This window comes from Pantherophis guttatus, chromosome 7 (genome assembly GCF_059756535.1).
Source record: "Pantherophis guttatus breed Tessera chromosome 7, ASM5975653v1, whole genome shotgun sequence".
NCBI classification, from domain to species: Eukaryota; Metazoa; Chordata; class Lepidosauria; order Squamata; family Colubridae; genus Pantherophis; species Pantherophis guttatus.
The window spans coordinates 42,573,016-42,597,897 of record NC_142069.1 but is presented as its reverse complement, the minus strand read 5'-3'; the positions used below and the strand labels follow the sequence as shown (position 1 = coordinate 42,597,897).

Sequence of the window (24,882 nt, the reverse complement as noted above, 5' to 3'; positions counted from 1 at the left end):
GTAATCTCATTTAAGTTCCTCTAGGGCAGGGGTGTCAAATTCAAGGCCCGGGGGCCAGATCTGGCCTGTGGGGTGCTAAGATCTGGACCACTGGGCCACCCTAGAAACAGCAAAGGACCAGCCAGCGGTGCCTCTGCCAGTGAAAACAGAGCTCAGGAGGGCTGCTCTGTTTTTGGCTGTGATGGCCTCCTGCTGCCCTCTGCCAGTGAAAATGGAGCTTGGGGGAGCCCCCGACATGAGTGAATCAGGCTGGCCATGCCCACCCTGGCCCCCAAGGTCAAACATAACTGTGGTGCAGCCCTCAATGAAATCAAGTTTGACACCCCTGCTCTAGGGTGATGACCCCCAACTTTTTGGGCACAAGGGACCGGTTCCATGGAGAAAGGTTTTTCCATGGACCGGAGGGGACATCTCATGGATGAAGCTTCATTTGTTTGTGTGGCAATTGCTGCCATGCTATGGACCAGTGCCAGTCAACAGATCAGGGATTGGGGGCCCTGCTCTAGGGGTCACTTGCATTTTTTTGGAAATGTTCATACCATTTAATAAATTACTCCATTTTTAGGCTGTAAAAATTATTGGTTAGTATTTCTCGGAAAGGCTAGCAAATTTACTGGTGCACTTATTAGTACTGATCATTGCCGTAAGACCATGTGCAGCAATGGTCAGGAAGCAATTGTAATAACTAGTGTATGATTTCTAATAATAGTTCAGAGTTTAAATCCTAATATACCACTAACTTTACATTACAGGGGATGGGCTGTCTGAAAGAGCTGTAGAAATAATACTTGCAGTTACTTTATGTATACTCTCTATTGTTCTCCTTGTGGCTGTAATTTATGCATTTGCAAGGTAAGTACTTATCTAGGTACAATAGATATTTTTTAAGTTTTAGAGGTAGAATTTCTTATTAATTGAAATGAATTATATTTTTAAATTCATTGACAAATAAACATGTATTGTTATAACTTTCTATCCAGCAAGGAATACATTATAACCAGGGATCATAAACTTTATTCAACAATTTATAAGCATTGTATAACTACCTAATCAGCAAACAGAATGAGATCTAATTTATGAGCTTTCAAAGACAGAAGACAAGAAGGTTAATGCCACTTCTCCTGCAAAAATGTCTTCCCTTGCAGGTCTTGCTACACTCTGTTATTCTTTCTAACACACATTCTTTAGGGAAAGAAGTGAAGTGACGATCTCTTAGTTCTCTGTCCTAATTCAACCCAAACCAATTTTTGGTGGTGTCAAGAGTAGATCTTGGGGGTGGGGGAATGAAAGAAAACAAGAGTGAAAGCATATTGATTGCTGGAAGAAACAGTAAAAATCTTGTATGAAAAAAATGCAAAAATTACTTTGAATTGAATAGTTTGCAAAGAATATTAAATAGTGTAGGATGCAACAAGGAGCATGTGTCTGGAACTTAATCAAAATTAAGTTGTCTTTGACAGGAAAACCACAAATACATAAATGACTAAAAATTAGAGCAACAAGGTGAATTTTTGAAATTTGGTAGTTTACTAAAGAGAAAATGGATGGAGAAATTTAAAGATATGAATATGCTGGTAGAAAGGCTGTGGGTTGTACTGTCTGGGGTCTATTGATAGAAATATATATTGCTGAAGGACAGTAAAATGTGATGCATAACAGCACATTTATGTATGTGTTATTGTATAAAAGTAAGAATGGTGTTTGTCAAGAGGAACATAAAACAAATGGAATGCACTGGAAATAGGGTACTTTTAATAAGTGTTTATGGAAAAATAAGAGACAAACTTAAGAATAAATAGATGCTAGTGGATGTGGACTGAACACAAAAGTGAGTAACCAGTAAAAAAACAAGTACGTTGAAGTACTTTGGTCATATAGAAGAAACAAAATACCGTACACATTGAACTGCAAACAACTGAAGAAGAGTGAATTAGTGGAGTGGAAGGATAAAATAAAGTTGTATTAGTTTAGAAAGTTAGGTCCAATTGATGCAATTCTTTAAAAAAGGAGATTTTTAAAGAAGTCAGATAATGAACAAAGCAATATACAGATATGGCATAATCAAGGATAATTTGCATCATTTGCAAGAACAGCAGTCAGTGGACAACTGCAGTAAATTATATAGGTGAAAAGCAGTTTTATCCTTTCCTTTTTAAAATTCCTTATTCCTTTTCTGTGCTCTGTATAATGATGCCCATGTCAAAAAGTGTATGCAATGCATGTACATGTATACACTTGTATACATGTAAATCTATGTGTATACATGTAAATACGTGTATACATGTAAATCTACGTGGTCGCTAAGAGTCAGCACCAACTTTATGGTGCATAATCAATTGTGTATCTATATATCATATAGGTTTATTTAAAAATCCTAGTGTAGAGATCACTGTTTTCTTTATGTTACTGGAAAACTGAAAATTCTTTCTAATTAAAGTGCAACCAATTTTGGACAGCTAGAAGGCAACTTTGAACATTACAATTGATTACAACTCAGTTCTAATCAAAGACCAATAAGATAGTACTGACAGGAGAAATCAGTATGACTATTGCCAGGTGTATACACAGCTGATGTAACAGCAGAAAATGAGGGTAGGAGTTATTTCTTATAGTATCATCGATAATTTTTTTTTTATTTCTTGCTATACTGCTAAAATTGAAACATTAATGTTTATTATATACAAATAAATGAAAAACTGCTATTTATTTGGAGTGCAAATCTTTATAATGATATCACATCTCCAAAATTTAAAACATAAAAAACAACAAGCATTTTTATATTTTTATTTTTCCTTTTATTAAATAGCTATAGCATAGTTTCCATATTTCAAGGACCTTGTAAATTGAAGTGTGATACTCTGCTAAATCACCTGGAATGAGTTACATTAAAATCCATTCTTTATAGTTATGCATTGGAGAACATGTTTCAGAAATGCTCCAGTGAGGTTGAGGTTTATGAATAATATTAAATATTGTATCTTATTCAATATCCTTTGTCTTTGGTTTAGAATTCGTCAAAAGCAAAAAGAAGGGGGTACATATTCTCCACGGGATGCAGAAATTATTGACACTAAATTTAAACTGGACCAGTTGATCACAGTGGCAGACCTGGATATGAAGGATGAAAGATTTACACGGTAAGCAAACTCTTTAGGCAAAACAGTAGTTCTGGAGGTCTGAAGCCATGACCCTATTGTGACCTTTTACTTGTTTAGAAGTATTTGCGGTATTCTTATTTGCACAGGTCACAAAGATCCTCTTTCAAAGAGTGACCTCCAGACACTTCTCTCAGGAATTTAGATAATCATTTGGTCTTCCCCATGTTGGGATAAGAGAGAAGGGTGCCTTTATGTATCATGCCCTGCTATTACACATTATATTCCTAAAATGAAGTGTTTTTGATATAGAAATGTGAAGGCACTAATAATGCTCTGTTATAGTGTTGGTCTCAAAGTAATGCAATAACATATTGCTCTCTGCTATTGATAGTATCTCTGAAATCGGTCAGCAATCAAGTTCAAACTATAGCATGATACACATATTCTGGATTTGTTTCAGGAGATCAGAATTCGTGAATAATTTTGACCGTATGGATTATTTCAATCTAACCTTCTTTACCAGATTGTTCTGAGATTTAAGTAAAAGAATGAAGGAAGAAAGAAAATTAAAAGGCTAGATTATAACAAAATATTTTATATTACTCTTCAAAAGTGTTTCTGCAGCATCTTCTACTGAAGATTTTTTTGCCACTAATTCTAATGAATCTACTTAGAAGTAAAATATATGTTAATCTATTTTTACTTAACTTAGCAAGATATTGCTGCTATCATTTGCAAGATCTGTGACAGAACACAAAAGACCTCATATGATTAGGTGATCCACCAAGATTTTGGCAACTTAAACTTTATGAATTTACTCTTATATAATTTGGGAGTTTTATATATATCTGAGAAAGAAGACACAGGAAGTTATGCCAGGATGACTAGTGATGCTACATTGCCATGCTTTATGTGATGGCTCCCAAAACCTTTCCTACTGGTATAGTTCTCCATGTAAAGAGATTGAGAACTACTAATTGCAAATTACATTGTAGGTCAGCAAATATTTTGACTATGTTTTTAATATGACCATGTTATATGTTGCAGTATTAAAGAAGATTAATGTGGAAATTTCATTAAATATATTTATTGATTTATTTCAGAAATTTACATGGGTGCCCATTCTGGGCAAAATGGTGATACCCGTCTTTCCCTGAAAATAAGACCCGGTCGTGTTTTCTTTTGGGCTACAAAATAAGCACTAGGGCTTATTTTCAGGGGATATTTTTTCCCCTTTGTTCTTTAAGAGTACATGGGAGGTCCATTTCTTCTGTTTGGTTGTTGCGGGACAGGAGGCCACATGGCACACCAGTGCCACTGCTGTGAGTCAGGGAGTAGAGCTGCCCCATAAACCCCATACTGGCTTACCTCAGGGCCCCCGCAGCCAGGCCATCCATGCCCCAACACCTGCTTCACCTCACAGCCATGACACCAACACATCGCTTAGCCTCCTACGTTGTGGTCGTGTGAGCCGGCGCCCACATATGGGGCTGATGGATGGGGCTGATGGAGCTGCTGCGAGGCAAGGCAGGTGTCAGGTTGTGGATGGTCTGACTGCGGGGGCCCTGAGGTAAGCCGGTGTGGGACAGGCGGGCAGTTCCACCCACAAGCCTCACGTCATGGCCCTAGCACCACAACCACCCAGGCCGAATGGGAGGCCAGCCAGTTCTGCAGGCATTTAATTAGGGCTTATTTTGGGGGGTAGGGCTTATATTACGTGCACGGACAAAAACGTGGTACAGCTTTTTTGAATAGGTCTTATTTTTGGGAAAACACAGTAACTCCTATTAAAATGAAGGAATCTAAATTCACAACTCTAACTTGTAAATTAGCAGTCTTCATGTTACCATTCCTGAAAAAATACATCAATTTAGCAGTTGAATTAGCAGGAAAAACTGATGATTTAGCTATCCTTCCTCAATAAATGTCATTACTTCAAATAATAGAACAGAGACCTCAGTATTGAATTGAACTTAATACTACTGACAGGTTATTTTAAGTGAAGGAGCAACATTTTGGAATTTGAAAATGAAGAAATATTTTTTTGGAATACATGAATGTGCCCCATCATGCAAAGGAATCAGTAAAATGCTTGACATTTTAACTAATGCATTAATGACCAGGATCTTCCCCCAGGTCAGGGGTCGGCAACCTTAAACACTCAAAGAGCCACAAAAGTCCTAACCAGAAGTCCGGTTCCCCCATCATAGTCTCCTCCTAGCACAGCATCCTTTTTCCTCTGCTGACTGGAAGTCCGGTTTCCCCATCATAGTCTCCTCCTAGCATGGCATTCTTTTTCCTCTGCCAACTGGACGTTGATTCCTCACCAAAGAGTCTCCTCCTAGCGCGGTATCCTTTTTCCTCTACCTGTCCTAACCGAAAGCCCTATCAATTGTGGAGCTGACCAGCAACAGGGAGCTGCAGCAGAGGGATGAAAGAGCCACATACGGCTCCAGAGCCACGGGTTGCTGACCCCTGCCCCAGGTAATAGGAACAGGAAATTAAATCAGACCTGTTGCTGGATTGTTATTTAATCTGTATAGATTAATATCATATTTTTAGACATGAACATATGTTAAGTTACATATTATCATTTTTGCATCATACTTTGATGATTTTAATCCTTTGTGCACTGCCCAGTCACCCATTGTAAAATCGATGGATATAAATAAACCAATAGATGGCTTGTTTATAAACAAATAGTCAACAACAGAAAACTTTCATTTTGGTAGGCAGTCAGAAAACCCTTTTAGCCCTGTCAGTTTTACACTTAATTTCTATCTCAATGGTGCATATTATCATGAACAACTGTTCATTTGAATAAAAAAGCTGATTTCTATCTGAGTACTTAATTACAAGTGGCTTTTGTTTCCAGATATTCCTCTTTTTTCTTCAGACGCAAGGAGATATTTATCATCCAGTAAGTTACTGCATGGCTGAAGATTCAATGTGTGGTTTCCAGTGTGATGTGTTCGCTTGCGTGATCCTGGGTTATGCTGATTTTTATTTGAAATAATACTTTTTTTAGCACTTCAGATGAACTTTGTATCAGTTCACTAGTGATGACATTGGTTTTGGTATCTTGCAGAGACAATGCAGGGTTTTTCCTGATGACATAAAAAATCAATTTAATCATTATTAGTGCTATAATAGTACATGCATGATTCAGCATAATATTCTATATCTAACCTGACCACCCTCCCCTCCCCCAAGATATGGTGTTTGGTACCCTGGCTTGGATAAATCAATTTGCTGTTTTATAATTACAACAACAATTGAAAGCATATAATGCAACAAAAAGAGCCCTCAGGAAATAAATAATATATAAGTCAAAGGCTCACACTATGACCAAAAATAAGTATGAGAGAAAAGGAAGCATTGTTTGTATGTATTTTTGTTATTGTTGTTGTTGTTGTTAAAGCACTATAAACAAAATTACATTGTGGAGACCCAGGCAAATCCTGAAGCAATAATTAATTTGTTGTGATATGTGAAAATATCATCTAAAAAGGCCTTCTAGGTAGAACCCAAATACTTTATTTCTATTGAAGTTATAGAAAAGTTGGATTCAAATTTCATATATAGTATATTTCAAGTTTAGCAAGCTTGGATTGACCATTGACCAAAACATCTTTTAGTTTAATTCTCATTTACTCCAATTTTCCTACTAGAAATAAAAGACAAATTCTAGATGATATTGTGAATAATGATAATCAAGATTCAGAATTTCATAGTGCAATTTTCCTAATTTGCAATTTTAGATTTCCCAGAATCTAAAATTCTAATCTTCTTTACAGAAATACTTACAGGAGTATCCAGGAGAATCCTGGCTAACCAGATAACCACAAATCCATAGGGTTGGAAAACAAATATCATACAGACTTATGCTCAAATGTCATTTAGAATATGTTAGAAGAAAAGAGACAGGGACTGCCATTTTCATGTAGACATAATTTAATTCATAATGGAGAAATTTTTAGGAGCTTTTAGGAGACAAATAATTTATTTAATATAATGTATAACATTACAGAATTTCATGACTTGATTTCAAGACAGAGACAGGCAATCCAGAGTGAAAGATTAGGCTAAATGTTTATATTTTTGTTTGCTTTGGTCTTTTCTTGTTTTGAATTTGACAGCAACTAATGACAGTAATAAATTGAAGTTACAAAATTACAAACGAACAAATTCAGGATTATTCTAAAAGCATTACTTTACATTATTAACACACGTGTTTTCAAAATTATTCTTTTGAATTGTAAAAAGCTTGTAAAGTGCTGAGATCATTCACAAATGATCTATGGAACCTATTCATTTAAATATCATAGATTGCTATGAAATAGTTTAAAGTCTAAACGGTGGGAATGAAAAAAAATTATAAAGACTTTCAGTAAGGAACAATTATTCTATATTGTTCTTAAAGAGACAGACCAATGAAGATCTTAATTAACTTGTTAATAACATTTCCATTGCTATTCCTAGCAAATACTCATGTTGCTTATGAGTTAAGCCTTTAGTCTACATATTCATTTCTGTGGGGTCTTTTGAACAAGATATAATTCCCAACAGTTTTTAAGTGATTGACCCAGAGCGTAGTGCCGGTCACCATTGCCAACATAAATAAATGGCTTCTGTTGATTCTATATCTAGACAAATAACTTGAATCTGGGCAGGGAAGAAAATCATACTAGAAGTGAAACTGAGCCTAGGCTCCAAGGCTCCATCTATCTTTCAAGATGTGATTAATATTGCAAGCTCTGATAAACTGTTGTTGTATATAGAATAGATTTGATGATCCAAATGTTTTCCCAAAATTTGATGGGAGGCTTGTGGGCTAAAGTAGTTTGATTTCCTGCACAAAGCTGAAACATCTTGCAGTTTTGTTGTTTGCAGTTATGTTACAATATCAGCATTGGGTGAATTGGATAGTTGAAAATAAATCATCTACACAATATTTTCCTTGATTCTGTAACTCAAGCTTTTCTAAGATAAAGTATACCAGATAAGTCCTAACCATTAAAGCCAGAAGAATCAGGTTGAACAAAGCTTCTGTAAATCTTATTACTGAGTGCTTAGCAAATTAGCATTTCTTTTAGTCAGTGTGTCTGTAATCATTACATAATATATTTACTCAATATAACTTAATCCCATTCTAACCTCCTATAGAACCTGATAATCTTAATCATATATCATTTATTGATATATATTAAAGTTTTTAGTGTTTGGGTGCCAATCCAGCTCTGTTTAAGCAAGAGCTTCCTCTTTTAGTAGTTGGTAGGCACTGATTGTCTATTGAAAAGCAGAATGAGAAATCAGTGATTAGTATTTTTAAAGTAAATTGCTTTTATGCAAAGGTTCATGCTCTTATCCTTGATGAAACTTGATCCAGAAATGAAATGGAAGCTTATTCCCATGCAAGTGGTTCATGGTTATATTAAATTTCATTTGTCATAATTTGATATTTTATTATACCATGGTGAAATTGTACATACATTTCCAAGGAATGAAACCCCATCTTAATACAGTGGCACATATTGTCCAGATCAGGTGGCTAGTAAAGCAGGGTGATATAGGAATAAATCCAAGTCTCCTTCGTAAGACTGTCTAATAGAAAGAAATGTTCTTTATATATCAAAAATCTTAGTCTACAAATCTTTCAGTAATTCAAACTGTAATCCTATACATACTTGCCTGTGAATAAGCTCTACTTAATACAATTCAAGTGAAACCCCCATATAATGCAATTCTTGAAACATTTAATTTTCATAACCCAGAATACCTATATTTATAATGCCTAAGCATTGTATTGCATCAAACAAGAATAAAAGATCTAGGTTTACATAAGATGCAACTGTGTATCTGACTCATCAATAAGTAGTAAATAGGCTCACATTCATGCCCTCAGCAGTTCCTGGTTGGATTACTGCTCTACTGCTCTATGCAGGGCAGTCCTTGAATACTATCCAGAAACTACATCCAATCCAGAACATAGCAGCATGTATAGTTCTGGCCAGAGATGGTTTCTACTTACCTTTACTACTGGTTTGCAATGGGGCCGCGCACACACTCTCGCTTCGGGTCAGTGGGCAGAGTCTCCTGCCGGTTTTACTACCGGTTCTTGCGAACTGGTACGAACCGGGGCAACCCACCACTGGTTCTGGCCCACCACACTAGTACTGGACAAGCTGCACTGGGCTTCCAATTTATTTCTAGGTGCAATTTAAAACGCTCATTATCACCTTCAAATTTCCTAAGTGACATGGAACTTGCAGGAATGACTGTCCCTGAGGGTATCAGTGGCTCATTATGCTCCATTCTAAGTCCTATGCCATTCATCCTCTGATCACATGATCCAAAGTGAAATATATGCAGCTCACTTTATACTTTAGAGCAGGGGTGTCAAACTCAATTTCATTGAGGGCCGTATCAGGGTTGTGTTTGATCGGGGGGGGGGCGGGTGTGTGGCCAGGATTGGCATGGCCACCTCAACATCACTCATCGAGGTTCTGTTTTTGACTGCAACGGCTTTCTGCAGCCCTCTGCCAGTGAAAACGGAGCGTGCGGCTTCCCCGGGCCTCCATTTTTGCTGGCAGAGAGCTGCAGGAGGCCATCGCAGCTGAAAACAGAGCCTGGGTGGGCCTTGCATGGCCTCCCTGAGCTCCATTTTTGCGGGCCAGTCCTTCACTGTTTCCAGGGCGGCCCTGTAGGCCATATCTAAGCACTCAAACCTTGAGTTTGACACCCCTGCTTTAGAGAAACAACCTAAGAGAAAAACAGAAAAAAATAGCATGCATGATACACATTCATGCATAATACTTTAGTCATTCCATGTGCACACTTAGGAAAAAAATACAGGCCCCCTCCTGAAATTCTTAAAATCATCTACTGAAATCAGGTTATGTCATTAGAAAATTCTCAAGCATTACCATTTGTGAATATAATTTTTAGCAAAATGGCCACTATTACATTGCTACTATGTTTTTTATGCTTTCCCTTTTCAATCTACATGCTGTTTACACTGGTACCTTGGTACTCTTCATTAATTGGTTCCCAATTAACGAGTGCCAAACATAGTTTTCCCATACGGAATAATGTAGTGAGTCACAAGGCAGCTGACACCGACAAGTTCTAGCATGTGCATTGAGCACTAAATTTTATAAGTTTCAAAGCAGTTGAAATACCATTGTATTTGTTTAAAATGTTAACAAACATCAATGTAACTGACACCAAGCTAGTGCTCTCAAGATGTGTTGGAATCTGTGAGTTGCAATCCCACACATCAGGAGATCACCAAATCAGGAAAGGTCTACCAACATATTATCACATACCTAAATAGTACAAGAAAGTACCTTAACCTAGTTTAAATATAGTAAACATTGACCCTTTAAAAACTGAGACATCATACTGAAGCATAGAGATTAAGAAAGTATAAAACTTAGAAACTCTCTCTGAATGACATATAACTTAGTTAGAGAGGAGTAACTAAATTGTGAAAAATTTACCCCACCTGCAATAGGGATAGTGTTAGTTTGGGGCTGATTGAGGCTAAATAACCTCACATACCACACTATATCATTCACAAAAGCCAAGACAGTTAACATTAACTGCGTCTTCCACCTATAGTGGTCTTGCTATATTTCTTAAGGCAGTCTATCCTTTTTGTCTTGCAAAAAGAATTTAAAATAATTTATATTGGCACCGTTCTCATAAAAATGAAATTTAAAGAACTTCTAAAAAGTGAACCATTCAAAAATATTTAATGTTGTTTGACTCCTTACTTCCAACTTTGGTGAGTCCACAATCAATTTAGACTGCAAAAAGTTGCCTAACTCACAATTTGCAGCTTCTTATTTAACACAATCTCTGTTACAGGTTACTTAGTTATAGAAAATCCATCAGGTAAGTTGAGTTTTATACTGTGTCTAGTCTGATGAATTGAAATGTGTGATATATATTGGTATACTTATTAGAAAAAGTTCCAAGCTGTGTATAAATCATAAAAGCATGACCAATTGCATGGTAACTGGAGAAATGCTTTTTCTCTCTCTGGGGTGAAGCCTGCATGTCTGTGTTTTAGCTTGGCAAGTAATATAGGGATATTTAACTCCTAGGGGTTTAAAAACCATGTCATTATGGGAATGAAGTCACTGCTATATTTTATGTATCTAAAGCCCTGCATTGTATAAAATGGTTTCTGTGTGACAAAAGAAGCATTATCTGCTGGATTTGAACTGAAGGGTGATTTTACAAATGTGCATAAATATCAAAAGATTGCCTTTGGGAATAATCACATTTGTAAAACAGTTTGTAGACAACAGTTGCAGGCTGTCAAATAATATAAAATTTAAGATGGAATTCTGTTATTTCAAAAATGTTCCAGATGTAAACTAAGTCTTTTCTTTTTAATTGTTTTATGTGCATAAAAATGATAGGTTAACTTTCCAATAGAAATGTCTTTATTTTAAGCCCCAAATGATCAATTTCCCCCTTTTATTTCAAGGCCAATAGGCAAGAAATGTTTTCTGCAACATGTTGAAGATCTGTGCACAAATAACAACATCAAGTTTCAGGAAGAATTTTTGGTATGTTACCAACAGTTATCATAACATGCAAAGTCTCCACTTGTTTCATGTGTCACATTTGATGTATTTTGATCATTAGTATTCAATAAATAATTTGGTCACATTTAATATTTTCATATGGAAAGCAGGGTTATATACATATTACTTCTCATTCCATTTGATCAGAAGAGTTTATACACTCAATCTCTTTATTCCTACTAGAGAAAACTTTCCCTCATTGTTACTTGCATTCAAACAAAAAAATTAAAGCTATTCATTTTATATTCGCATAGGAAATACAATCTACTCATTCTATATTCTTTTAATATTTTCCATTTTAGCTGACTTCCTAACTTCTCTGAATATATTCACAGTATGCAGCATAAATGATTCAAGTAAAAACTTTAGTATATTGTACTCCAGTATAAGCATAAATGAAGTCTTGTGGATCAAAGTCTGTTGTCTTTGAAAGCAGTGGGATTCTTTGTAAAAATCTGTTGGGAGACTAAAGCCTTGTAGCAATTGGTTGACCACTGCTGAGCTAGATTGGCAGGACATTGATTATATTGCAAGAAGTGTTGTGCTGAAAATTTCTTCCAAATCCCATTCAGTTTATTAAAAAAAAATCCATCCATCCTTACTTACTTACTTACTTACTTACTTATTTACTTACTTACTTACTTACTTAAGTTTTATGGTTCTTAACACATATTTTATGAGGCTGTTCCATCACCCGCATCTATCCATAATTTTCCCTCGAACAGCCTACAGATTCCTTGACTTTGTGCTTCAATTAAATATCAGAGGAACTGAAATTTGAAAATTGATTTAGATCAAGAAATGTGTGCAGCTTGAAAACTGCAGAGGGAAATATAATAAGAAACTACAACTACCTCCTCCACTATCACTTAATAAAGGAATTGCTAATTCTAAGGCAACCTAAAAATAAGGTGAAAGGTCAGGAGTCTCTTGATACAAATGAAAATCATTGTGAAAAAGGAAAATATATTTTGGTACAGTATTAATTAGAAGTGGTGATGCTACTATACTTCTTGCGGAGTGGTGGGTTTCAACTGGTGTTACCACTGGTTTGCTTCATGCACGCGCTTCACGCATGCATGCTAAACTTGAATTCCACGCAAGTGCAGTGTATTAAGGAACAGCTGAGACGCGGCAATCTGCTCTGCTGCGCCTTTCAGCTGGGCTAAAAACGACCGAATATAAGGTATGTATAATGCAGGGGCGGGCAGAGGGCCAAGTTAACCATCAGAACTAGTTCGCTCTCACCTCACCATCTCTGCTACCGGCTTGCCCGAACCGGGGAGAACCGGTAGCAACTCACCACTGTTCCTGTGTGCTTTTTTTTGCTGAAAACATGAGTAACCTAAAAGTCATAGCAACATATATATTATTTTATAGGAACTCCCCAAGTTTCTTCCAGATCTTGCGTTAACTGATGCTGATCTTCCTTGGAACAAATCTAAAAATCGTTTTCCAAACATCAAACCATGTACGTAATTGTTTTACTGATTATATTTTTCTGAAATTAATTTTTAAATACTGCCAGGTCAAAATTGCTTGTATCTTTTTTGATTATACAATCTGATGGATAAAGCCATTTCTTTACTTATTTCCTAAAGAAAAATATTTCATGTGGAAATTCCAGAATTTTAATTTTGTTATGAAGTAGATGAGAGATGTGTAAATATATTGTGTCTTCCATTGTACTATCATCTCTGCAACAGTCTATTATATCTCAAGTAAAGGGAGGATATCATAAAAGAAGTCCTCCCTTGGGACTTTCTCAGATTAGGCAGGCAGAGAGTCGGTGGATTAGTAGAGAGATCTGAAGCAGCAGATTGTACACTGCAGTTGCAGGACAGGAAATAATACAGCCTCATGGTTTCTTGGCTTTGTAATATAATCTATCCTAATTATTCTTCTTGGGCTGTGTACTCTGGAGTAAAATAAAGTTATCTAAAAGTGCTGGATCCATCTCTGGGTATGTTCACTTTTTCTTTGGAACATGATGATGCTTTCTTAAGATACTTGTAAATGTGGTATGTAGCTGATCGAGGAAAGATCAGAGTAAATATATAGCAATTTAGAAATCGAGGATAGATTTTATCACAGGAGTCAGGAGTCTGTCTCCCTCTGTAGTCAACACTGCTTCATTTTTCACTTATTAAGAAAAAAAATGCTATTATTATTTTAAGCATTAGCTGTGATGTGAGATGGGGACAATGCATTCTTTGGTTAATGTAGCCACATTCTGTGCTATTAAGTGTTGAGAACAGCTGCTCCTACTATCTGCTACTAGTTCAGGAAATATTCTGTGCTCAAGTTGACCTGAGCTAATATGCCTAAAGCAGTATCAGAATGCATACTCAGAATTTATCTCTTTTTGGACATATACTCAAAATTCTGTGCTTCTATTGCATTATTTATTAACATATGCATTCAGCCAAGATTCAGTTTGATTTTGCAATTTAGTTTATTCAAAATCAGTTTGAATTAATTTTGTTCAATGATTACATTAAATAAAAGTATCTGTATCCAAGCAGATCAGCTCAATGAATCATGAGTTAGATACCTGCTTTAATCCAATAATTGAATAGATTCAAATAGGTTATTTGATTGAATCTTCTTCTAATTGAAGCTTTGTATAATTCTATTTTTTCTGCCATTCCAGGATGCTTCATAGTAATATTCGTTAATATTCAGTTGGAAACAAATAACATACTCAATTTTGAATGTGTTCAGGAGAACCACATAGAAACAGAGAAATATATAGATTTAACTTTAGATGGGAAAACCAGCACAGAATTCAATTTTCCTTCCCACAGGCCCATGTCTGCGTGCGGAGGGAGAGAGAGAGATAGAGGGAGGGAAAGGGTGAGAAAGAGAGATCTTTTTCTTTCAGTGTGTGAAGAGGCAAAAGTTGTAAATTAAAATGTTTATCTAAAAGTCTTCTTTGTTAATGGGTATTTGCTTGATTCTGTTAAACCCAACAATGGTTTTAATGGTTAAAAATAAAACTGAAAGAAAAAAATAAAATTTAATATATATTATATATGCATGTATGTAAAGAGATGGCAAGTTGTTTCAAGTATGATGTTAGCATATCATTAAATGTCATATTTCCTAAAATTGTTTATCTGTATGTGCGTGTACATATATGTACATAGATACACTGACTATTATCTGCCTATCTACCCATATATTCATCCATTGAAACTTTGGAAAGATGCTTTGATTTAATTTCTTTTGCACAGATAATAATAATCGAGTGAAGTTAATGCCTGATGCTTGTGTACCAGGATCTGATTATATTAATGCCAGCTATGTATCTGTAAGTTTATAACCATTATAAATTGTAACTACATTCTTTTCCATGCCACTTGGTGATTTAGAAAGAAACATATTTTTATGGGGAAAATGCATGAATTTTCTTTTACTCCAATACAGTTACAGACTAACTTCAATCATCATCATCAGATTTTTATTTTATTCATTCGATTCATATGGAAAACAAAATAGATTATTGAATATCTTGAATTATACTATAATTGTATATTTCAGTTTTCAAGAAAATGTTCCATGATTGCCTGTTCCATCCGTTCATAGAATATTTTACTTTCTTCAGCTTTTAAGCTCTAGTATGATTATCATATTTCAGCTAATCACCTAGACTAGTTTTGGGCTTTTGAGTACATGGCAATAAGACCAAGCGCTTATTTCAGGGTTCAAAAAAATATAAGACAGCGTCTTATTTTCGGGAAATACAGTATATTTCATTTTTTACCCAAAGTTCAGTTACCCCATTGATTTTTCCCCATTGTTATAAAATTTCAAGAAGTGTTACATCTCTAATATTTTATCATGGTGATTTTATATGCAAGCTTTGTAGAAATGTAGTTTTGAAAAATCCCATTAAGGAAAGAAGGCAAATCTATAATAGAACATAACATTTGAAAAGAGACAGATGTTTTGCAATATGTTACAGATTTCAGGGGGCGGGGTTGTGTTGGAAGCATCAATGTGCTTCTGTGGAAAAGGATTTGCCAGTGTCATCATCGTTGCCTGAGGAATGCCCAGTTAGAGATGTGAAGTTGCCCACTGAAATGGCAGATGGAGATGAAACATGTGATGAGACCTTACCCCACCCCACGCAGCAACAGGTTTTGAACATAAGCCTGCTGATTGGCAGTGCAGCATTCTAATCTCATGAGCCACTGCGGTCCTTAGATTTTAGATGTTTAATGTCTAATCATCACCATTTTCTAAACTACATATATAGAAATCCAAGGAATGTAGACCAGTTAATTAATAGCTATTAGAAATATGTATTGTATTCAGGGAATATTCAGGAAGGGTAACGTTGAATTACATGCAAGAAGACATGTTAAATATTTTACTAAATATATAGTTGAATATGATCTTTCCTCTTTTTTTTCTTTAGTAATATGTACTAAGTTTCATTTTTACCTTAGGGCTATTTATGTCCAAATGAATTTATTGCTACTCAAGGACCATTACCAGGCACAGTGGGAGATTTCTGGAGAATGGTATGGGAAACAAGAGCAAAAACTGTTGTTATGCTAACTCAGTGTTATGAAAAAGGGCGGGTAAGTTACCAATATATAGATTATGAATGTATTTGAAGACTCACTATTATTATACATTCATTAAAATAATGGTATGATTTTATAAAACATCATATTGCACCTTGACTGCAGATAAGATGCCATCAATATTGGCCTGAAGATAACATTCCAGTTACCGTCTTTGGAGATATAGTGATTACTAAATTAGTGGAAGATACTCAAATAGACTGGACTATTAGGAATCTAAAAATTGAAAAGGTAAGAATAGATTTTATTTAAACTTCCATATATTCTGTGAAAATTGTAATCTGTCTACAGCTGTAAAGTCTGACAACACATCTTACTCTTGGGATAATTGTTTAAATTTCTTGATTAATATATCATGGCTTTTATGATTCCCAATATTGTGATGTAATCAGATTATTTTCTGTAAAGTTAGAAAATAATATTTAGCTATTCTTTTGCCTTTCCTGCTGTTGTACTATTTTATTTATTTATTTATTTATTTATTTATTTATTTATTTATTTATTTATTTATTAATTATTGCGATTTATATGCCGCCTTTCTCCCTAGGGACTCAAGGCGGCTTACAAAATGACAAATTCCAATACAAATCACAATGAAATAAATTAAAATCAACAACCCTATTAAAAACAGTATAGTATAAAAATGATAATTACAGAAAAAATATTATGAGAGTTTATTTTCTGGGAAATTGAAATCCAAAGAGCAAGTTATGAAAGTATATTCATCACTATAATATTTTAATTTGTTGGCATGAAAGAGTTATAAATCAAAAACAGATAAATGTTCACTACCATTACCCAGACATAGAGGGTCATAATGAAGAGAAAAAATGTCCATTAAATTAAAATATCACTTAGTTAATATGATGCAAATTATGCTGAATTATATTGGCTGTGGCTTTTACAGATGCTTTGCAATGCGCAAAATGTCAGTTTGGTTGACAATAACTTATGAAAAATATTCAGAAATTTTATATTTAAGAATCAGTAAACTAGGTGGTTTCATTTCTGTAATATTCCCAGTGATTCTATGATGTCATTGATTCTTGAATTCTGTATCAAGAGTCAACTGTAGTATGTCCTATTAACAAAATCAAAACAATGAGTACAAAATGAGGAACTTTCTGACAGTGAGAACAATCAACCAATGGAACAGCTTGCCTTTGGAAGTTGTGGGAGCTTCATCACTTGAGACTTTCAAGAAGAGATTGGATTGCCATTTGTCAGAAATGGTGTAGGGCAGGGGTGAAATGTAAAATGTGTTACTACCGGTTCTGTGGGCATGGCTTGGGGATGGGGGTGGTAATGTGACTGGGTGGGCGTGGCCAACTTTTTTTTTTAACTTTTCAAAGCATTTTTTCTAATGCTTTGAAAAGCCTCTGGCGATCAGGCAACTCAGCTGGGATCGTCAGAAAGGCTTTTTTAAAAATGCTTTGAAAAGTCTCTCTGCCGATTAGGCAACTCAGCTGGGATCGTTAGAGAGGCATTTTAAAAAATGCCTCTCTGCCGATCAGGCAACTTCGGCCAAGAGGTTGCAGAAAAAAATGCTTTGAAAAGCCTCTGAGGATCCCAGCTGAGCCGCGCAATCATCAGAGGCTTTTTTTTTTACTTTTAAAAGCATTTTTTCGTCAGAAGAGGTTGTAGAAAAAATGCTTTTAAAAGTAATTAAAAAAAAGCCTCTGATGATCGTGTGACTCAGCTGAGTATGGTGGGGGGTGCAGGGATTTTTGCTACCGGTTCTCTGAACCACCCACCGCCATCGCTACCGGATCAGGTGATCCGGTCCGAACCGGGAGCATTTCACCCCTGGTGTAGGGTTTCCAGTGGTGAAATGTAAAATTTGTTACTACTGGTTCTGTGGGTGTGGCTTGGTGGGAGGTAATGTGACTGGGTGGGTGTGGCCAACTTTTTTTTTACTTTTTTAAAGCATTTTTTTACAACCTATTCAGCCAAATAGGTTGTTAAAAATGCTTTTAAAAATAAAAAACAAGGCTCTGAAATCACAGCTGTGCCTCGCGATCGTCAGAACCTTTTTTTACCTTTTAAAAGCATTTTTTTACAACCTATTCGGCTGAATAGATTGTAAAAAATGCTTTTAAAAGGTAAAAAAAGAGGCTCTAACAATCACAGCTGATTGTTCATGATCATCAGAGCCTTTTTTTACCTTTAAAAGCAGGAAGTAATGACACCCGGGCAGGTGGGTGGAGCCTCGCGCCATCATTGCTATCGCTTCTCTGAACCACCTGCCACAATCGCTACCGGATCGCCCGATCAGGTCCGAACCGGGAGTATTTCATCCCTGAGGGTCTCCTGCTTGAGCCGGGGGGGGGGTTGGACTAGATGACCTATAAGGTCCCTTCCAACTCTGTTAATCTGTTAAATTCCTGTTAAAATTAATGTTCCATTCCAAGGAATAATTACTGGTTGAACTGCTTATCAGGCTGCTGTAAACAATTTAGGCATTTAAGTGTACAAGACTTAGACGCCTATCTTTTTAGATTAAAAAATATCTTAATTGAGTGCCACTAAAAAAATCCAATTGTAGTTTATCCCAGTATGAATGGCCTCTCAAAGGGTAACTAAATACTCCTCTAACTCTAAAAAAAAGTACGTTTCTTTACGTATCTTAACAGCATGGGGATTGTATGATGGTACGTCAGTGTAATTTTACTGCCTGGCCTGAACATGGAGTACCTGAAACAAGTGCATCATTAGTCCACTTTGCAAAGCTGGTCCGAGGCAGCCGATCACATGACAACACACCCATAATTGTTCACTGCAGGTAAGCAGATTTTTAATAGATCTCATCATGTTAAATCATGGGATTAGTTTATTAGAACAGAAGCCAGAAGTAGTATTCAGCAGGTTCTAACCAGTTCTGGAGAACTAGTAGCAGAAATTTTGAGTAGTTCAGAGAACCGATAAATGCCACCTCTGACTGGCCCCGCCCTCATCTGTTCTCTGCCTCCTGAGTACCAGATGATCAGGAAGAAATAGGGATTTTGCAATATCTTTCCCTGGCACACCCACCAAGCCATGCCACGCCCACCAAGACACACTCACAGAACCGGTAGTAAAAAAATTTGAATCCCACCACTGACAGAAGCAATGGATTGGATTCCAGTATGAAGCACAAAATCTATGTATAGATTAAGAACATTGAAATTTGTGGTGAAACCTATTTAATATACAGCAGACATATTCAAGAGTTCAAAGTTTCAAGGTTTATATAAATCACAGATTGGTAATAGGTATATAATGAATTAGGTATAATACTGTAGCTACCATTATAGTAAAAATCTTAATCTAGAATATAACATTTACCATAAATCTAGAATTGTAGTTAGGTTTAAAAAAAAAGTCCCTTCTGCTTTGACTATATATTATAGATAATACAAAGAATTTACATGATGAAAAGTGATGTATCTTCAATATTATACTTACCTAAGAATAACCTGTTTCCCCAAAAATAAGACATCCCCCGATAATAAGCCCAATTGGGCTTTTGAGCGCATGCGCTAAAATAAGCCTCCCCCCGAAAATAAGCCCTCCTTGAAAATATTTAAACGCAGAACTGGAAATCAGATAAGATGGCAAGAGGAGCCCCATCTTGCTTCACGCACCCCAAAATAATAAGACCTTTCCAGTGATGAAATCCAATTTTTTTTACTACCGGTTCTGTGGGCGTGGCTTGGTGGGTGTGGTGTGGCTTGGTGGGCATGGCAGGGGAAGGATACTACAAAATCCCCATTCCATCCTCACTCCTGGGGGAAGGATATTGCAAAATCTCCATTCCCACCTCACTCTCGGGCCAGCCAGAGGTGGTATTTGCCAGTTCTCCGAACTACTCAAAATGTCTGCTACCGGTTCTCCAGAACCTGTCAGAACCTGCTGGATTTCACCCCGGGACCTTCCCAAAAATAAGGTCAAGTGCTTATTTCAGGGTTCAAAAAAATATAAAACAGGATCTTATTTTTGGGAAAACATGGTGATCATTTTGCAGTAATATTTAGTCAAACTGTAATCTGATTGATTGTCATTATAATTTTTCCATTAAAAGTGCCAGATGTTTCCATGTGTGTTTCACCTCTATTTCTTATAGTGCTGGAGTTGGAAGAACAGGAGTTTACATTGCCCTTGACCATTTAATACAGCATATAAATGACCATGATTTTGTGGACGTCTATGGACTTGTAGCTGAACTAAGAAGTGAAAGGATGTGCATGGTACAGAATCTGGTAAGATGTTTAAGATACATGTAGTGGCTCAGTTCTTAGATTGCAGTGATTTCTCAGAGTATAAGTAACTGTTGTTTTTCTCCTCCTTCTCTCTCTCCCTTACTCCTTTAGCATGGGGGAGAAATATTATGAGGTTGTTGTATCAATTTTATTTGGAATCCACAATGTCACTGAGGTATGAAATAGAAATTTGTTTCTATTTGTATCCATCTTTGATACAAAGAAAGTTGTTATGGTAGGGGAAGGAGCACAGTAGCTCATATGGTTAGAACACTGGATTGACAATTAGCAAGTTTGTATTCAAGACCCAAGTGCTGTTGTGGGACGGGGTGAGCTTCTGTCAGTCTCTCCAGCTCCTGCCTACCTGGCAGTTTTAAAGTGTGCAAACATGAATAGATGAAATAGGTGCCATTTTGGTGGGCACATTAACAGGGACATGAAAGGAAACCCCAATTGGGCATCCCCTGGGTAACGGTGATGTAATCAGCTAATCCTTTCAATCTGGAAGCACCTTAGGGGCTTCCGACACAAATGTGTGCAATGGTAGGAGAGCACTGAAAATAAAAGGAACCATTTATTGTTAAAACCAGCACTTAATATACCCTGTTTCCCCTAAAATAAGACATCCCCTGATAATAATCAGGCTTTTGAGCGCCTGCGCTAAAATAAGACACACACCCCAAAAATAAGCCCTCCTGAAAATATTTAAACGAATGCACAGCTGGTCCCTGCCATTTCGTCTGGTTAGGGTTAGGGAGACAGAGCTGGAAATCAGGTAAGACAGCAAGAGGTCTTGCTCCACATGCCCCAAATTAATAAGACATCTCTGAAAATAAGGCCAAGCATTTATTTCGGGGTTCAAAAAAATATAAGACAGGGTCTTATTTTCGGGGAAGCATGGTAGATAGAGGCAGGAATGATTGACTGAAATATATATAAACTTTCCTCCCAACTTGCTAATGTCAGAAACAGCACTCAAAATAATCCTTTGTCAAAATTGTATGTTCTTTGCATTCAGCATATCATAGAAGTAATGAATATGTTGCCTGAGGATTGTTCCTCATGTAAAGTGCATTACCTTTAGAAAATATATCTCTGGAGCAAACATATATTAACTAGAAAGATGAGAAACTTTGCTTCAGCCCTAAAATAATAAACATTGGCTCTTCTGAACCTGTAAGCCAATCAGAAGCCACCACTTTGACTTTTTTCCCCTTGTTTTAAGCATACTGGGGGTGGGGGGAAATAAGTAGAAAACTGAGGACCTTTCCAGTCTGAGGAATGTTCCAGTCAATAAAGGTGCCTTGATTTAACTAAAGTCTCGTTTTTTGCTTGGTGGTGCTTGTTTGGTGAATCCAGGAAAATCCTCTTCCTGGATTCATAGATCGTATTATGCCAAACCATGCTAAACCCATGTTGCAAGTGGATTGGACCTGATTTGGGATCCAAAAGGATGTGCTATGTTAAAATATATTAAAATGTAGCACTGCTTCTTGGATCTCGAATCAGGTCCAATCCTCTTGCAACAGCTCTTCAAAGCAAAATGTCCTTTCTCTTTTAGATTAACCCTACTATTGACAGCATATAGGAATCTTGCCATGAGTACTTCCTTAAGGTTTAATGGGTTTGGCATAGTTTTATTTTTATTCACCTGGAAATTCAAATTGGGAGGACACTGTTATTATAGTATACCTAGAGGAATGGTCCTCAGAATTTCAAAAACCAAAATAAAAATTTATCCAAGATTAATTTCTGTGAGACTCTGAAACATTATTCACATATGAATTTACCATTGTGATAAAAACATGGTTTCCTCATCCTGTCCCATCCTCATCCTGTATCCATCTTCATTATATATTCCTTTGAAGCAGCTGCAATAAGTGTGATAGAATCTTATCTAACTAGAATGGCTCTAGAAGAGCTCCAAAATATAAATTAGTTGTAAGATTGTTGTTTTTTCTAAAAGTATCCTGAGTATTAAATTCAAAAATTGCCTCAAAACAAGTTCAGGTTAGCGCCAAAATATCTCTGAATAAAGGTTAACCATTTTTAAATTTCACACTTTCTAGGCACAGTACATATTTTTACACCAGTGTGTTCTGGATTTGCTGACAATCAAGAACAACCAGCCTATATGTTTTGTTAACTATTCAGTTTTGCAAAAGATGGATTCTTTGGATGCAATGGAAGGTATGTAAATGTATTTATATCAATCAAAATTATTTTTTTTAAAAAAATGGTAGTTCATTTATTTGTGGCATATTTAAAAATTATGAGAAGCTTTATTTATATTATTTTATTTGATTTTTTTAAACTTTTTGGATAAAGTCAAAGGCGCCATCTTTGTACACATGACTAAACTCATGAAATTCTATAGTTTTCTTCCTAACCTAATTGTTGATGTTAGCCAGAAGTACTTTCTTATTCAGAACTTTTTTAACTTTCAGCCTAGTTGTTAAGGATATTCTTGGCTCATAATTGATGTTATGGGTTATTGAGCAGAGTACCCCTTGAGTATGCACATGAAAGCGGCTGAGAGTGAATAACTACAGTTAATATACTGACACACTGAATTGTGGTAGTTTTTTACTTTTTAGAAAAAAGTAAAGCAAAGTCCAATAACAATCCAAGTCATACACAGATAAGGCAATAGTTAAAATATCAATTCAGGGATATTCCAAGTACAAAGTCTTCTTACCAGTTGTTGTCATTACACAATAAAATAGTTCTTCTTGAGTTTCAAACAGGAACAAGTTCAGTATTAAAACATTCAATAAACAGTAGAAAGCAACAAGTAGCAATGATCAAACAGTGATCATACAGAGAGAACAGGTAGAGAGTAACAGCAAATAAGCAGATAAAATGGTGTAGTGTCCACAAGCCATGATTCAGGCTTCCCCTTAAGTACATTGGCTACAGAGCTTAGCCAATCAAGATACAGGATGATGCAATACAGTCTTAAAGCAATATAATACCTTTTGACAAACATTTATTGAAAGTTTATATATTGCCTGACCAACTAGTTAGACAATAGCCATTTCCTAACACTAGTCCTCTTTTTATTCATTAATAATGGTATTCCCTGGCTTTATATTTTTATTCAGTCACATGCTTTTGTTCTTGCTCTCTGTATCTTTTCCACAATATACAGTCTATTACCTTATCGTATCATTTTTTCTTCCTTTACAAAACTGGGAGCAAAAGCCCTTCTAGTAAATTTCTTGAAGTGACAACTTTATGAGTTGATAATTTTGGGCCATGTTATAATTCATCAGTATCCAGATTTCTACTGTTATGATAATAAATTATTTCATTGCTCTGTTCATGGAATTGTCCCCAGATGTATCCTGTCAATTCCCGGATCCAATAAAAATACTTTGCTATTGGGGTCCATGATTTTGCCCTTTTATCTTATTGGTGATCTATTGGATACAATTGTTGCCTTAGTTCTGCCAACCTCATTTTTCAGATTATCACCCTATTTTCCCTCTTTGCTTCATTTCTTGTATTTTTACTCAAAACACAAAATGTTTCTTACGTGCCCTTTGATATCTTTTTATCACTAAGTACTTACACATACTTTTGTTTTAATACAATATAGCGTATATTATATAGAGAGAGTATAGTGTGTGTGTGTGTGTGTTAGTATGTAATTTACAAGTTGAAAATAACAATTAACAAAATTACCATGATGGTTGTTTAAAACAACAACAAGTAGCTTATTCTTCCATTGATAATGGAAGCATAAGAAATCCATGTAATATATTTTAAATACTTACTAAACCTGTATGCATAATTTATGATTAATATGTAGAAGGTTCAACCAGTATTCTCTTTCTTTTTCAGGTGATGTGGAACTAGAGTGGGAAGAAACTACTATGTAAATACACAGATGAAAATGCATTCCATTTCAGGAAACATACGCTTGTGTTCATGTTGCTGTTGTTTCACAATAGGGGCCAAAATATATCCCCATCATACAAATTATTATAAACAAAAATATTTTTGTAGCAAAATAAAATTATAATAGTTGTTTTATATTCCATGTGCCTTCACAAATAATATAAATTATTAAATTATAATTTTATACTGAGTAAAATCTGATTAGTATAATAAAACTGTACACAATAAGAACAATCCAGCAATATACATTACAATAAAATACACATTGCAAGAGATTCTCAGTGGTTATTCATTTATATTATTTCTCCACTTTTTTCTAACAATAACTAATATAATATTGTAATCCATAATAAACTGCCATCATAATTATATTTTTCAATGCTAATAAGTAATGCAAGCAAAGATATACTATACATTACATACATTTCATAAAAAAGAGGTACCAGTT

The 24,882-nt window shown here is 35.6% G+C and overlaps 1 protein-coding gene across 1 annotated transcript in view; it reads left to right on the top strand.

Annotated features, from left to right (window-relative positions):
- PTPRQ (protein tyrosine phosphatase receptor type Q) overlaps positions 1-24,707 on the top strand; it is a 114,256-nt gene extending 89,549 nt beyond the window's left edge. Inside the window, exons 51-63 of the mRNA XM_087874315.1 lie at positions 753-852; positions 3,009-3,137; positions 5,974-6,018; positions 10,971-10,997; positions 11,599-11,680; positions 13,079-13,169; positions 14,935-15,011; positions 16,153-16,287; positions 16,399-16,524; positions 18,927-19,075; positions 20,396-20,531; positions 22,601-22,721; positions 24,378-24,707. Of these exons, the coding sequence (XP_087730441.1) occupies positions 753-852; positions 3,009-3,137; positions 5,974-6,018; positions 10,971-10,997; positions 11,599-11,680; positions 13,079-13,169; positions 14,935-15,011; positions 16,153-16,287; positions 16,399-16,524; positions 18,927-19,075; positions 20,396-20,531; positions 22,601-22,721; positions 24,378-24,415 (1,256 nt within the window). The 3' untranslated portion in view covers positions 24,416-24,707. The remainder of the gene's footprint in view (positions 1-752; positions 853-3,008; positions 3,138-5,973; positions 6,019-10,970; positions 10,998-11,598; positions 11,681-13,078; positions 13,170-14,934; positions 15,012-16,152; positions 16,288-16,398; positions 16,525-18,926; positions 19,076-20,395; positions 20,532-22,600; positions 22,722-24,377) is intronic.
- Positions 24,708-24,882: the final 175 nt, after the last annotated feature.